The sequence below is a fragment of the Entelurus aequoreus genome, linkage group LG04, assembly GCF_033978785.1.
Source record: "Entelurus aequoreus isolate RoL-2023_Sb linkage group LG04, RoL_Eaeq_v1.1, whole genome shotgun sequence".
In the NCBI taxonomy this organism is placed as follows: Eukaryota; Metazoa; Chordata; class Actinopteri; order Syngnathiformes; family Syngnathidae; genus Entelurus; species Entelurus aequoreus.
The window spans coordinates 27,955,123-27,971,969 of record NC_084734.1 but is presented as its reverse complement, the minus strand read 5'-3'; the positions used below and the strand labels follow the sequence as shown (position 1 = coordinate 27,971,969).

Below are 16,847 nucleotides of genomic sequence, written 5' to 3'. Positions count from 1 at the left end.
ACATAAGGGCAAGGAAAAACTCACAACCCAGTGGGATGACAATGTGAATGACTATGAGAAACCTTGGAGAGGACCGCAGATGTGGGTGCCCCCCCCCCCCCCTCTAGGGGAGACCGGATGCAATGGATGTCGAGTGGGTCTAGCATAATATTGTGAAAGTCCAGTCCATAGTGGATCTAACATAATAATGAGAGTCCAGTCCATAGTGGGGCCAGCAGGAGACCATCCCGAGCAGAGACTGGTCAGCAGCGCAGAGATGTCCCCAACCGATGCACAGGCGAGCGGTCCACCCAATGGAATGACAACTGTACTGTAAACCAGTGTTTTTCAACCACTGTGCCGCGGCACACTAGGAAATTTCGCAACTTCACCTAATTGGTCCCAAAAATATTTTTTGCAAACCAACAATTATAATCTGCAAATAATGTGCCGTTGCTTATTGTCTGTGCTTTGTAAGACTCGGCAGGGTAACTACGTAATACTCCATTTTATTAGGTGGCAGCAGGTAGTTAATTGCTTTGTAAAAGTTGGAATGTATCGGGTGGGACGAGGATGGTTTGTTGTGATCCCAATATGCAGACCACAGCGGGAGGCAGCATGCAGGTTAAAAGGTATGTAATGCTTAAACCAAAAATGAACGAAAGGGAAAGAAAAAGGCAATGGCTATGCAAAACAAAAGTAAAACTGAACTGGCTACAAAGTAAACAGAAACAGAATGTTGGACGACAGCAAAAACCAGAGGTGTGGACTCGAGTCACATGACTTGGACTCGAGTCAGACTCGAGTCATGAATTTGATGACTTTAGACTCGACTTGACAAAATGTAAAGAGACTTGCAACTCGACTTAGACTTTAACATCAATGACTTGTGACTTCACTTGGACTTGAGCCTTTTGACTTGACATGACTTGCTACTTTCCCCAAAACCCAAAGCTTAAAAAGTTATTTGGGAGCGCTCCGTATCTTTCATTTTGTACGTGTCTGTCTGTCTATCAGCGTGTGTGCTGCCTGTCAGCTGGTGTGCTGTCAGTACAACAGCCAATCAAATTAGTTATACGTTGTTTTCATCACACAGCATTCATCCAATCAAATTGCAGGACAACCACCGAACAAGAGTTGTCAAACAATGCGGCAGAGAGAAACAATTATGCCAAAGTTGGTTTCGTTCGGGTATAAAAACTACGACTTGGTCAACAAAAAACGAATTGCGTATGCAAATCACGCAGTTCGAATATTACAGACGGAGACGCAACAACTTCCAACTTCGTTCGACATTTGAAGTTGCCCAAAGAAGGGTAAGTTTTGAATGTAAGATAACGTTTATTGGCTAAGTAACATGACTTTTATTTGCTGTGTAGTTAAATCAGTGAGGCTGTAAACTCACTGCTAACGTTATAACCATAGACATGTTTTAAGGGTACGCAGCATCGAGCGCTACTGCCTACTGGCGCAGACGAGACGCGGGGCCGCCATCTTGGAGTGGTGATCCGCTCCACTCAGTGCAATTCATTTGTCAGGAGCAATGAACTGTCAGCGCATTTAATTAATTTTACCTCACTGAATACCACTGATTTTCACACGGTTTTTTGTCATACGTGTAGCTATGATAACAGACACATGTTTTGGCAAGTTTTATTATTCATAGTTTGCTTAACAGTAATATAATATTCTTATACGCTATACGTGACCAGACGTCCGAGATCAAAACTGGGAATATAATCCCAGAGAAGGGGGAAAAAACGGTAAGCTATTTTTAAATTGAAGAAACAATATGATTAGGTTATATATACATGCGTATATCCTACATAAACAATGTATGAATACATTAGATATCTATATATCTTAGGGACCTATAGACTGTATCTCTGTTGCTGCAGCAGCAGAGAGTTTATTCTGTCTTGACACTTTGTATTGATATTTTGTATTACATTCTTCCCTTAAATTATCATGTTTACAGTGATTGTTATGTATGTATTTTTTATGTATGTCGCTTTGGATAAAAGCGTCTGCCAAATACTTCAAAATATATAAACACCTGAAAGTCTTTATATCAGCTAAAACCACCAATTTGTTTCACTACATTCAGAATAAAACCAAATGCTGTTTTACCCAACAATGTTAGTATTTGAATATTGTTACTTGAAGACTTATTCCTGGTTACAATTATACTGTTAAGAAAGTATTGTCTTATATTTTGCCTAAAATGAGAATGCATAATCAGTGGCGGCTGGTGAATTTTGTTTTAGGTGGGGCTGAAAGTTTGTAAACCAAACCCCTGTAGGGGCGTCATCCTCCCCCAGAAGATTTATTTGTGATTTTCACATACAAATATTGAAGATCTTTGCTCCTTCTCAACTGTGTGGTAATATTATTTTCATAAAATACAACCAATAGTATGTTAATGTTTGTTTTTGCAAATGTGTTTATTCTGTAAAGGAATGAGTTAAATGTTTGAAATTGTTTAAACTATTAAAATTACTCTTAATAGTGCTATTATGAATTGCAATGTCAGCACTATTTTTTTTCCTGCAATTTCAAATGCACTTGTTTTAATAAATACATACAGCGTTTTAAAAGCATACACAATCTGTGTAAAAATATTAGTCTGTGGTTAAAAGGACTTGAAAGGACTCGAAACTCAAAATGCAGGACTTGTGACTCGACTTGAGACTTTCCAGTCTTGACTTTGGACTTGACTCGGGACTTGCCTGTCTTGACTCGGGACTTGACTCGAGACTTGAGGGCAAAGACTAGAGACTTACTTGTGACTTGCAAAGCAATGACTTGGTCCCACCTCTGGCAAAAACTTACGGCACCCTCAAAGTACATCCGTACATGACATGACAATCAACAATGTTCACACAAAGAAGGATAGCAACAATATAAATAGCCTTGCTTGTTAACACAAAGCAGGTGCGCGGAATAGCGCTCAAAAGAAGACATGAAACTGCTACAGAAAAACACCAACAAAACAGGAAGGGACACCAAAATAACAGCGCAAGACAAGAACTAAAGCACTACACACAGGAGTGTGTAGTGCTTTAGTGCAGGAGTGTGTAGTGCTTTAGTGCACCAACAAACTCAAAATAAGGCACGACGACCTGGTCGAGTTAAATTTTTGAACGTTTTCTGCTGGTGGTGTGCCTCCGGATTTTTTCATGAAAAAAATGTGCCTTGCCTCAAAAAAGGTTGAAAAACACTGCTGTAAACAACCAGTGGCACTTTTATTAAGCCAGTTAGTCAAGATGGGTATTAACAGCACAGAAAATAAACAATTTAAGTAGCACAGAATTACATAACATAAATAAAACAGAAAAATATTCTTTCTACGTGAAATAAATAACATAGCTGTGCAAATAATACAACATGTATCAAACTCAGATAAAAAATAAATTTGCAGACAGGCACTTTTTAATTCCCAGTCGACGATGTAATGGACTATCACACAATTTATTTAATCCATCCATCCGTTCATTTTCAAAATAATCTTACTCATCTCACCATATGAAATGTAACTTACTTCACCGAGTATTATTTATTTATTTATTTATTTTTATTGTGATTACTTATGGAGTATATTGTCAATACATTGAGAACAGGAAGTGAACAAAAGTTTTAGCAACTGTTATGTAAAAGAAAAGGGGTAGGATTAAACAAGCTCTGCTTCTTCCTACTCCTTTTCGAACATGTTGAAAAGAGAAACTGGAAATTGTGATGTATCATGTTGTATGCTTGCATGTTAGAAATAAACCCAAACTCAACTCAACACACGTATGGTTCTGTGGTCCGACTCAGCGCCAAGTAAGTGACTTGACTTAATTGTGCGTCTATGATCTTCCTCACTTCGCCATACATTTTTGGCAGCATTTCTCGTGCAAAATATGCCCGGCTTGGCAACTCGAGAACAGTTTTGATTTGGGCTTACATGGTAAACAACTCAAATTAATCTTTTATCCAGACGCATACATTTGTCCAAATGTGGCCAAGTAGACGCATTGTGGGTTTCCTGGACGTCGTCTACATCGCTAAAAGAAAAATCTAAAGAAGAGAATCCCTCTGCCATCTTCCACTATTTTTTTTAATGTATAAATCGCCCGCTTGAATATTCCCTCTTTCTTTTCTCCGACTCGCTCGTCGTCATTTGGGATGTCTGTTGTGATTTCCCCTCCTGATTCGATGACCCGCCCTATCTTGCCTCTGATTGGCCTGTCCCTAATGTTTTGCCTTAATCTCAACCAATCGTGACTCATCGTAGTAAACAACCAACATAGGAAGGAGGAAGGGGAGGGGTTTAGTAGCCCGTGGAGAGGAGCGGGGGAGAACAATGGGAAATAATTCCACCTGAAAAGCTTCAAAAATTGGTCTCCTCAGTTCCCAAACATTTACTGAGTGTTGTTAAAAGGAAAGGCCATGTAATGTTGGGGACGGCGTGGCGAAGTTGGTAGAGTGGCCGTGCCAGCAATCGGACGGTTGCTGGTACTGGGGTTCAATCCCCACCTTCTACCATCCTAGTCACGTCCGTTGTGTCCTTGGGCAAGACACTTCACCCTTGCTCCTGATGGCTGCTGGTTAGCGCCTTGCATGGCAGCTCCCGCCATCAGTGTGTGAATGTGTGTGTGAATGGCTGAATGTGGAAATACTGTCAAAAGCGCTTTGAGTACCTTGAAGGTAGAAAAGCGCTATACAAGTATAACCCATTTATCATTTATCATTTAACACAGTGGTAAAAATGCCCCTGTGCCAACTTTTTTGCAATGTGTTGCTGCCATTAAATTCTAAGTTAATGATTATTTCTCCGTTCGAACGTTAAGTATCTTGTCTTTGCAGTCTATTCAATTGAATTTAAGTTTAAAAGGATTTGCAAATCATTGTATGCTGTTTTTAATTTACGATTTACACAACGTGCCAACTGTTTTGGTTTTGTACTTTCTAGCAATAACTTCGAGCAATACATTTGTTTTCCAACCATGGGAATGAGTAAAGTGTAAGACAGTGCTGAGAAGCTCAAGCGGATGATAATTATTCAATTAAAGACAAATTATCAAAAACATGGCATGTCACTAACTTGAAGTGTTAAAAATTATGTTATATATATGCTATAATTGTGCTGTTTTAGGGTGGCAAGCACAAATTCAAATGTTTTCAATTCATTTAATTGGGAGACGTTGATTTGATATACAAGTGTTTTGAGTTAAGTGCTCCGTCACAGAACCAATCAAGCTCATAAATTGAGGTACTACTGTACTGTACATTGTTCTGGGAGCCATAATTTCTGAGGGGTTGTACTACTCTTTACAAATCTGACATAACTTCACATTTTTATCCCATCAAATGGCTAATATAGTCAAACATAAAGTAATACATGAAAACATAAGCAATATGTTTACGCTAATAAAATATCTACATGGGGTGTCCAAAATGTGGCCCAGGAGCCATTTGTTGCCCGCAGCTCGAGTTTTGTTGGCCCCGGGCATATTGTCACAATAAATTCTAACAAAAAACAACATTAAAAATGGAAGAAAAAAGAGAAAAAATATGCAATGCAGATATTTTGATACTTATAATAATACACTCTGTCACCTATAACAGTGTTTCTTAACTATAGACCTGAGGGCTGGGGCCCATTGTTGCTCCGCGAGCATACTTGCCAACCCTCCCGTTTTTAGCGGGAGAATCCCAGTATTCAGCGCCTCTCCCGACAACCTCCCGGCAGAGATTTTCTCCCGACAAACTCCCGGTATTCAGCCGGAGCTGGAGGCCACGCCCCCTCCTGCTCAATGCGGACCTGAGACTGAGTGGGGACAGCCTGTTCTCACGTCCGCTTTCCCACAATATAAACAGCTTGCCTGCCCAAAGACGTCATAACATCTAGGGCAGGGGTCCTCAAGTACAAATCTTGAAGGTCCACAAATGTTATTTTGAAACAGGCTGGGTCCGTTTATTATCGATCAAGCTTATATAGTAGCAGGAGGTAGGTAGCAGTTTAACATTTTCTTAAAATTAACAAAAATAAAATAAGTATCCAATAAAATACATGAAAGATTTTCTTTGAAACAAAAATAAATAAGAACTTAAATAAAACTTTCAGTTTTAACAAAAAATAAATACTTTTAAACACAACCCTCCTATCCCTGGTAAACAAATGACCTCAACAGATCTCATTCATGTGCAAATATAACTAGACAACTGTGTGTCTGCAGCGAAAGGTTCCATGCATGTGGCATGAGCGCTGTATGGCCCAGGTGGTAACAGCCTATCAGCGCGTCGTTGTGATAGAGATGACACCCATACTCTGATTGGCTGATTCCGCAGCCAATCAGAGTGGCGTTCTCTCGCTCTCACTCCGTCTCTCTCTCTTTCTCTCTCTGAGAGAGAGAAAGACGGAGTGAGTGAGACACGGAGAAGTGTAAACAAAACGTGGAGATATTTGACTAAAAACAACAAAGAACGTTGACTTGCGCTAGCGATGACTCAAAGATAAATACAATTATTATATTTTTTTATAATAATTATAATTATTTTTAAAAAAAAAATATATATATATATATATTTTTTGTTTATTTTTACTATAATTCATGCTGGGTCCGGACGGACACGTCGCTGGGTCCGGACATGGACCGCGGTCCGCCTGTTGAGGATCACTGATCTAGGGCTTTTATAGAGTGCACAACTGCGCACACAACAAGGAGACGAAGCAGAAGAACGAGGAAATTACAGACATGGCGGCCGAAATGATCATGAACGGAGAAGTTAAACAGGACAATACTGCCATCTAATGGCTAGCCACCGGAACACTGAAATTCAAGTATTTATTTTTTTTTCTATGTAAATAATATATATATATATATATATATATATATATATATATATATATATATATATATATATATATATATATATATATATATATATATATATATATATATATATATATAGCTAGAATTCACTGAAAGTCAAGTATTTCATACATATATATATTTATATATATATATCTATCTATATATGTATATATATATATGAAATATATATGAAATACTCGAGTTGGTGAATTCTAGCTGTAAATAACCACGCCCCCAACCCAACCCCCACCCCCGACCAAGCCCCCCCCCCTACCCCCCACCTCACGATATTGGAGGTCTCAAGGTTGGCAAGTATGTCCGCGAGCAACCCCAAGAGCCAAAAGTATCTGTTTCTCTGTGCTCAGTTGTAATACACTTTTCCACCTCTGGTGGCAGTGTAGACTATATCAAACAAACAGAAGAAGTCCGGAGCTGAAGTCATAGACAAGTTTGTGAGGTGGAAAATTATGACCAACTTCAGGTTGTTTTCTTTGTCTTACTTTGGCCAAAAATAGAACAAACACATTCTGAAAATATTACAATAAAAGTATAGGAAAAAACACCGGCAGCGGTAAATTTTAGATCCATGAAGGAAAGAAGAAAGTGAATGAATGTTTATAACTGAATACATTTACATGTGCATAACAATTGTTTTTCTTTTGTATAACTTTTTTTTAATGAATTGAGTAATGTTTATGACAAACTTTTTCCAAAACACAATATAGAATGTGAGATATAACAGGATAATGCATACATTTATCATTTGTTTTCAAAATGGTTACAAAATAGTGGGACCCCAAAAATTTACTGTGGGACCCCATTTTTATGACTTGATGTGGTCCTTGGGACAAATAGGATCTAGAGGATTATTTGTGATATGTAAATTTTCAGAATGTGCTTGTTCAATTTTGGGCCAAAGTAAAACAAAGAAAACAATCTGAAGTTGTCATAGTTGAATTTTTAAGTTATTATGCCGTGATTTTACCAGTCCGGCCTACGTGGGAATAGATTTTCCTCCATGCGGCCCCTGAGCCAAAATGAGTTTGACACCCCTGCTATATGTTAGAAGTGTTCTGGGGCCGGACTTATCAAGCTTCTCTGAGTGCCATTTTACACTTAAGTCCTGAGAATTTGCGAAATTTAGTCCTACTCTCAAACTTAAGAATAAAAGCTTTTTATCAACGTTCTTAAGTCTAAGAATCACTCCTACTCTCCACAATATTTAAGAGACCTTCAGAGGTGTCTTAAAGGCCTACTGAAACCCACTACTACCGACCACGCAGTCTGATAGTTTATATATCAATGATGAAATCTTAACATTATAACACATGCCAATACGGCTGGGTTAACTTATAAAGTGACATTTTAAATTTGCCGCTAAACTTCCGGTTCGAAACGCCTCTGAGGATGACGTATGCGTGTGACGTAGCCCGACGAACACGGGTATGCCTTCCACATTGAAGCCGCTACGAAAAAGCTCTGTTTTCATTTCATAATTCCACAGTATTCTGGACATCTGTGTTCGTGAATCTGTTTCAATCATGTTCATTGCATTATGGAGAAGGAAGCCAAGCAAGCAAAGAAGAAAGTTGTCGGTGCGAAATGGACGTATTTTTCGAACGTAGTCAGCCACAACCGTACACAGCCGGCGCTTCTTTGTTTACATTCCCGAAAGATGCAGTCAAGATGGAAGAACTCGGATAACAGAGACTCTAACCAGGAGGACTTTTGATTTGGATACACAGACGCCTGTAGGGAACTGGGACAACACAGACTCTTACCAGGATTACTTTGATTTGGATGACAAAGACGCAGACGTGCTACTGTGAGTATGCAGCTTTGGCTTTTTTTTGCGTATGTACGTAACTTTTTTAAAATATATAAGCTTTATGAACCTTGGGTTAGGTGAACGGTCTTTTGGGCTGAGTGATTGTGTGTGTTGATCATGTGTTTGAATTGTATTGGCGTGTTCTATGGAGCTAGGAGCTAGCAGAGGAGCTAGGAGCTAGCATAACAAACACGCAGGTGTTATTATGCAGGATTAATTTGTGGCATATTAAATATAAGCCTGGTTGTGTTGTGGCTAATAGAGTATATATATGTCTTGTGTTTATTTACTGTTGTAGTCATTCCCAGCTGAATATCAGGTACCGTGAGTATGCAGCCTTGGCTGCTAAACATTCGATAACTTGACCGTATGTGCGCGTCACGTACGTAACTTTTTAAAAATATATAAGCTTTATGAACCTTGGGTTAGGTAAACGGTCTTTTGGGCTGAGTGATTGTGTGTGTTGATCAGGTGTTTGAATTGTATTGGCGTGTTCTATGGAGCTAGGAGCTAGCAGAGGAGCTAGGAGCTAGCATAACAAACACGCAGGTGTTTTTATGCAGGATTAATTTGTGGCATATTAAATATAAGCCTGGTTGTGTTGTGGCTAATAGAGTATATATATGTCTTGTGTTTATTTACTGTTGTAGTCATTCCCAGCTGAATATCAGGTCACCCCCGGCTCTCACAGCATCTTCCCTATCTGAATAGCTTCAACTCCCCACTAGTCCTTCACTTGCACTTTACTCATCCACAAATCTTTCATCCTCGCTCAAATTAATGGGGAAATTGTCGCTTTCTCGGTCCGAATCTCTCTCACTTCATGCGGCCATCATTGTAAACAATAGGGAACTTTGCGTATATGTTCAACTGACTACGTCACGCTACTTCCGGTAGGTGCAAGCCTTTTTTTTATCAGATACCAAAAGTTGCAATCTTTATCGTCGTTGTTCTATACTAAATCCTTTCAGCAAAAATATGGCAATATCGCGAAATGATCAAGTATGACACATAGAATAGATCTGCTATCCCCGTTTAAATAAAAAAAAATCATTTCAGTAGGCCTTTAAGTGGTTAGGAGTTGCCAGCAGGGGATGGCACTGAGGCGAGAGAGACGCGAACGTTCAGGGAACGGAACAATGTTTGTTTTTTTTTGATGACGAGCAGCTGATCAAACGGTATCGTTTAGACAGAGCGGATATCATTTTTGTCACAGATTTAATACTTTTCGATTCCTTGTTGATTTCTGCATGTGTCTGCAGTGGGCTAGTATACACCAGTTTCAAATTAGTTGCCTAATTAATGAATTGGAAAGAAAATGTTATGACAGTAGCGTATGTGTGTGGCCGTGAGGTGAGTGACGTCAGTGAGTGTGTGGGCGATAGAAGAGAGGGAGCGGTAGCGTGAGTGCCGGCGGGGACTAGTTTGTTTTGTATTATTTTGTAGTTTATTGTCAAAATATACACTCCCATTGTCCACTTAAATATTTCCAAGATATTTCTTTATTCTTAGACAACGGATTCCCTTCCGTAATTGGTCATTTCTATGGACACAGAAATGACGTCACCTAAAATTCCGTTTACGGCACATAGTAATGTCGTAATTCAGCTCTGAGTGTGACACTTAAGATTCAGTCCTACACTTCGCTGAAAGTGTGAGTAAGACGCTTGATAACTAACTTTTAAGTGCAGCTTTCAGCGAAGAATTTATTTACTCTTAAGTCAACTCTTAGCAGACTTCTTAGGAGTAATTCTAAGAAGCTTGATAAGTATGGCCCCTGTTCTTTAAGGACCTACTGCAAAAACGCTAGTCAAAGATGTTCTATATATTAGGAGTGCTCTGCTGTTTTAGGAATCTGCTACAAAAAATTTAGTCGCTTCAAGGGGGATATGAAAAATGTTTATATTGATATACTGTATGTGCAGTTCTCAATAGACATTAGATCAGGGAAGTCAAACTGGTTTTCATTGAGGGCCACATGGCAGTTATGGCTGCCATCAGAGGGCCGCTTGTAACAGCGAATAATGTATGAATTTGACTCTGGATTTCATTATTAATTATATAAATTGTTTTAAGTAGACTGCCGATTTTACAGTAAAAACTTCACATTTACAAAATTTTACTTTAAAATAGTGTTTTTTTTAATTGTTCACAATGTTTTACGGTAAATGGAAAACCAGTACCACTGTTTTATGGGGCGGGTTTTACGGAAAAAACTGGCGGCTTAGTTGCCAGAATTTTTGTGGTAAATTGACATTGGTTTTTACAACATTATATTGTTAATGGTAAAACAGTGCAAGCTCTTTTTTTATTTGGGCAACTTCGCTGCCAGTTTTTCTACCGTAAAAACAAATGTACCGTCTTTCCATTTACAGTAATACACGTTAAAAACAACAACCGTAGATTTTACAGTCAAAAACCGGCAGCTCAGTCAACATAATTTTTTACATAGCATTAGTTTTTTCCAATTTACAGTAACATGCTGTACATTTGTATTAATTTGATGGGTAGTTTGCTGTAAAGTTAAGTATTTTTATTTATCAATCAAACAATCAAAATTTATTTATATAGCCCTTAATCACAAGTGTCTCAAAGGGCTGCACAAGCCACAACGACATCCTTTGTAGATACACTGAGATAAGTTTAGACAAAAACATGTTTGGAAAGTATGATAATATACTGTAATATTTGTTGCAATATTGGATACTATTACTGTTTAAAAGGCATGCAATTTCAAGCAGTACATATATTTTTTCTGTCAAAAAGGAAAAAAATCTATTACATTTAGTGAGAAAATATGAAGAACTTCATTGACACATCATTTCCAGGTCTTTGCGGGCCAGATAAAATGATGTCGCGAGCCTTGAGTTTAAGGCTGCAGCTAACGATTCTTTTTCTATCGATTAATCTATAGATTTTTTTTTCCGATTAATCGGTTAATCTATAGATTATTTTTTTCGATTAATCTATAGATTATTTTTTCCTTTTGCCGATTATTTTTTTATTCAAAATGAAAATGAAAAAATAAATGTAGGCCGTTTTTTCAAAAGGCATGGCTTTTATTTACAAAAAAAAAGAAGTATGGCCACTCAGTCAACATTGACAACAACATGACTAAATATTCTGTAACAATGTAAACATTTAAAACTTTTAACATTTAACAAAATTAAAAGTAGCTTATTTGCTTTTTAATGTGCAAATATAAAAGTCAACATCCAGTGCAAATCTTAATATTCTGCAATAGTATAAGCATTTCAAAAGTAAAAGTATTGCTTATTTTGCTTTAAAATGTGCAAAAATAAAGATAAACATCCAATACAAAAAAGTGCAAAACGAAATATTCTGTAACAACAGTGTAAACATTTCAACAAAAGTGAAAGTATTGCTTATTTGCTAAAATGTGCACAAATAAAGATAAACATCCAATACAAAAAAGTGCCAATCTAAATATTCTGGAGCACTGTAAACATTACGTATTGCTTTTAAAATGTGCAAAATAAACATCCAGTCCAACACAGTACACAATAACCAATTCTACTCATTCCAGTGAGTGACTAACAGTTGTAATGAAGAAAGGTTAGCATGTCTACATGCTTTTGGTTCTTTTCTTGTTTACAATATTCCCAGCAGCTGAAAATAGGCGCTCAGAAGGGGTCGATGTGACTGGAACTGAGAGGTAATTAGCCTTCACCTCAAGCCAGGATTGCGAGTGAGCTGAGCTGCAGTTTAAGTTTCTAGAAGGTCAACTGGCTCATAGTGATGTTACTAGTAGTTGACTGGGAGGTGTTTATTATCATTTGGGGAGAGTCCGCTGCCTGATGCTCACCTGCTAAACACCTATCTGCTCCACGCTGAAGCGCTGACTACATGCGCTCTGAATACGCACTGCTGATTGGCTGACAATGCTTTGTGTGTACCAATCAGATGGTTGTGTGGGTGGGACAATGCTGCGTGCTGAGACAGAGGCAGACGGAGCAAAGCAGCTTGTTAAGACTTTAGCTTTAGCTTAGAAACTCGTTCGGTACACCCCCGTACCGAACTGAAAGCCCCGTACCGAAACGGTTCAATACAAAACACGTACCGTTACACCCCTAGCAGATACAAATGACACATTCATGTTTTTGTGTAATGATGACAACGTATGCTCGCGTGGACGATTGACTAGTTGATGGTTTTCTTTTCAAATGTTCGTTCATAGCCGTTGTGCTGCTATGATAGGCCATTTCCGCTCGACACAGTGTGCATACAACAACATTATTAGGCCGTGTATTGAAATACTCCCACACTTTTGACCACTTTTGGCATGCTTTTCCCCCCTCGCTCGCACCGCTCGCATCCTCTTCTTTGATCGTCTGCTTTGCGCTTCGCCATGACGGTAGTGTGACGTAAATATGCGACGCGTCGACGCACAAAAACGGCGTCGACGTATTTACGTAACCGATGACGTCGACTACGTCGACGCGTCGTTTCAGCCTTACTTGAGTTTGACACCTGTGCATTAGATAGTGCGAGTGTGCCTCATGAAGTGGCCAGTCAGTGACGGACACAAAGGGGTCTTCAGCTGTGTGTCTAATTTAAGGCCAGGGCTCTTTCTGCCACTTTGTAAATCAACATTCCCGTGTCCGTCTCCCGTCTCATTCAGACACGCCGTTTGCATTTTCTACCTGGTGCTGCGGGCGCTGGACACCGTGGAGGACGACATGAGCATCCCCCTGGACAAGAAGGTCCCCATGCTGAATGATTTCCACACCTACCTGTACCAGGACGCTTGGAACTTCAGCGAGAGTCGGGAGAAAGACCGGCAAGTCCTGGAAGACTTCCCCACGGTCTGTAAAGAGAATATTTTTGTTATCGTTTGCACTGCATTATACAGAAGGCTGTTCGTACATGCAAAATATTCAGATACAGCTCTAACCTCTGATTTCCACAGGACGCGTCACGGCGTAGTCGCCACTGCGGTGGACTCTTTCAGTTTATATTCAAGTCAATGTGTCCGTTTCCACTTCCTGCCCATGGTGGTGCCGTTCTGGATCCATGCGTTAAATATAGGCAGAGCTTCCATTTTCGCCGTTTGCCTTTACACGGCGGATCAATTTAGGTAACATTTGCTTGTGTTGGACAGGAAGTCATTCTCAAACACAAAATCAATTATCCAGTTTACTTTCAAAATGAAATAGTCCACGTTTTCAAGGTGGATAGCCTAAAATGTTGGCATGTGTGCTAACGTCGGCATGCTAACAGTTAGCATGTGTCACATTTCAAGTAACACGGCTGTAAGGTGTATGGCTGCGGAATCATTGGTACTTTAATCTTTAACCTTTAAAATAAAGAAAAAAGTGTAAAATTAGATGGGAAAAAGTTAGCATGCTTAAGTTAGCTATCTAGCATGCTAATGTTAGCACACAAACAGTTAACAGCTGTCAAATACCAAGTTATATGACTGTAGGTTAAACGGTTGCAAAATTAGCTCAAAAAGCTAGCACTTTAATGTTAGCAGGCTAGCGAGAATTTTACACTTTGAAATAGGGCTTAATTGCGACTCATTCATTCATTTTATTTTTTTATATATTTTTTTATTTCAGGCAATGACATAAAAAATATATATATAAATATATATAAATTAGGGCTGCAACTAACGATTAATTTGATAATCGATTAATCTGTCGATTATTACTTTGATTAATCGATTAATAATCGGATAAAAGAGACAAACTACATTTCTATCCTTTCCAGTATTTTTGGGGGGGAAAAAACAGCATACTGGCACCATACTTATTTTGATTATTGTTTCTCAGCTGTTTGTACATGTTGCAGTTTTAAAAAAAATAAAAAATAATAATATTGCCTCTGCGCATGCGCATAGCATAGATCCAACGAATCGATGACTAAATTAATCGCCAACTATTTTTATAATCGATTTTAATCGATTTGTTGTTGCAGCCCTAATATAAATTAATATAGTACAAAAGGTAATGTATAGTATGTAATGCATGATTGTCCAGTTTTGCCTGCGTTTGAGATGGGGGTTTTTTCTACATAAAAATGCTTAAAACTGTGAAAATAACGAGTGAAGGAGGAGATGTTACTTTTAGACTGTCAATCAACATATTGTTGTCTCAAGGTGTCACACATTAGAACAATATGCACTAATTTAATTAAAAACATATTTGACTTTATGCCGACAGACTCAGAGCTTTTGTCTACATCATGCTCTGAAATTGAAGAAATAACCTGTACAAAATATCCAGTCTTTATAATGTAATGTAATATAATTATAATATATAATAGTAATAATGCATGTAACCTTTTAGTAAATAGCTTTATCCTAAACAAATAAACAACCAAAAAAATAAAATTGACTCAATTCTGTAAGCAAAAATTTAACCTAAATACATATTGAACATCTTTAAGTTCATTTTATTTCGAGTTGGAAAAATGAGGTTGGACGTTGTCTTTTTGTTTATTGCCATCAGGTGATCACATCAGCATTTTCGCTCGTTCGGTCGTGTAATGTATACATGATGTAAGTATATATGTAATGTAGTAACATTCATAATAACATGTAATATATACATGATGTAAGTATATACAGTATATAATGTAGTAATATTCATGTAATATTTACATATTTTGATCATTTTAAGCATACAGCTGTGTTTTTCACAGACGCATCACAACGTTCACTTTTCTCTTCAACAACAACACTACTAATCATGGCAGACTTGATGAGAGACAATAAACATAATAAAACAATCACTTACTGTACAACGTCTGCTCTCACTGGAATATGACTGATAGGATGTTTATATCTTCCCCTTTACATCAACAATTCATCAAAACATACAGGATTGCTTCTTATTTTTATTGGATAGTAGTCTGTTTATTTCAATTCTTATTTTTTATCTTTATTACTTCTTGTGTAATTTATTTTTATCCCATATTTGTTTCCACTACCGCACCTTAAGTTGGAGTCCTTAATCTCGTTATATGCAAATATAATGACAATAAAGTCCATTCTATTCTATAAACCTCTCAAAGGGTTAAAACGAGCGTCTTGTTGTGTCTTTCTGGGCATCTCCTGGTCTAAGTTAGATGTCAAAGTTGACCAACTTGTGGGTTTATGTCCTCATCCTTGTACTATCCAGGTGAGAGGCATAATTTATCATCTAGAATTAGCTTTCACCAACTCAGAGGCGAGTTGGTGATCACAGAGTTAGCTCTCTTGTGATCACATTGCTGCTAAAAGTAGTTCCTGGCAAAAGTCCCGAGGCTCTCTGTACTGTGATTGTGTTCGCGGCAGCACCCTGCTCTAGTCTCCGCCGAGACAAAGATTGTGAATGAGTGAAAAGAGGCTTCAGTCTGTTCAGTTAATTCTACAGTTAAATTGAAATAAACGCGCTCAGGTGCTGAGAGCGATGCACAAAGTAAGACGTCTTTCTTCCAGTTTGAAGCGAGAGACAAACAAACGCGAGGCTCAACAATTGTGATTGGTGAACATGTGTGTCACTCAAATGCCGGTCAAATGCGGAGAAATAAAACCTCAGCCGCTTGCGGTTATTTACCGCATTAATTAAGTCCTTGATGTCGATTCGATTTTATTCATCGTGGGACCCTACTGTGAAACGTCTTCATGGGCAGGGACGGACAATTCGTAAAAGGTTTTCAGACATAATTTAACTTTTTTGACCCAAATACTGAATCTGGAGATCCAAAACGAAATAATCTTATACAGGCATATCCCGGGCAGCTATGTGCGCATATAGCAGCGTTTCTCAAAGTGTGGGGCGCGCCCCACTGGTGGGGAATAGAGACATGACAGGTGGGGCGTGAGGAACGGAGGGAAATTTCACTTTTATTTTTTTTATTTTTTTATTATTATATTCTTTTATTTATTTTTTTACTATGCTTTCATTTTCTATACACACTGGAAATCACTTTGTGATTCTGTCTGTGAAATCCGCTATATAGATAAATGTAAATTACTTATTTTTCCTGTATGCTTTACATTTCTAGGTAGGAGCGAAAGTTTGACAGACAGCAACAGTAACCAATGGGGGCGGGGCTAAGCGGAAGCTTTGTGAATGGCGAGTCACTGTGCGAGGATTTGCTGTTTTGCAAATACATAAAAAATAGAGCCACTGCTGATGAGCTGTTCAAGATAATGGACAGTTTCCTCAAAG

General features: G+C 38.3%; 1 protein-coding gene across 3 annotated transcripts in view; it reads left to right on the top strand.

Annotated features, from left to right (window-relative positions):
* fdft1 (farnesyl-diphosphate farnesyltransferase 1) overlaps positions 1–16,847 on the top strand; it is a 50,167-nt gene that overhangs the window by 10,346 nt on the left and 22,974 nt on the right. For all 3 annotated transcript variants that reach the window (XM_062044502.1, XM_062044503.1, XM_062044504.1), the window contains one exon: positions 13,310–13,493. In XM_062044502.1, the coding sequence (XP_061900486.1) occupies positions 13,310–13,493 (184 nt within the window). The remainder of the gene's footprint in view (positions 1–13,309; positions 13,494–16,847) is intronic.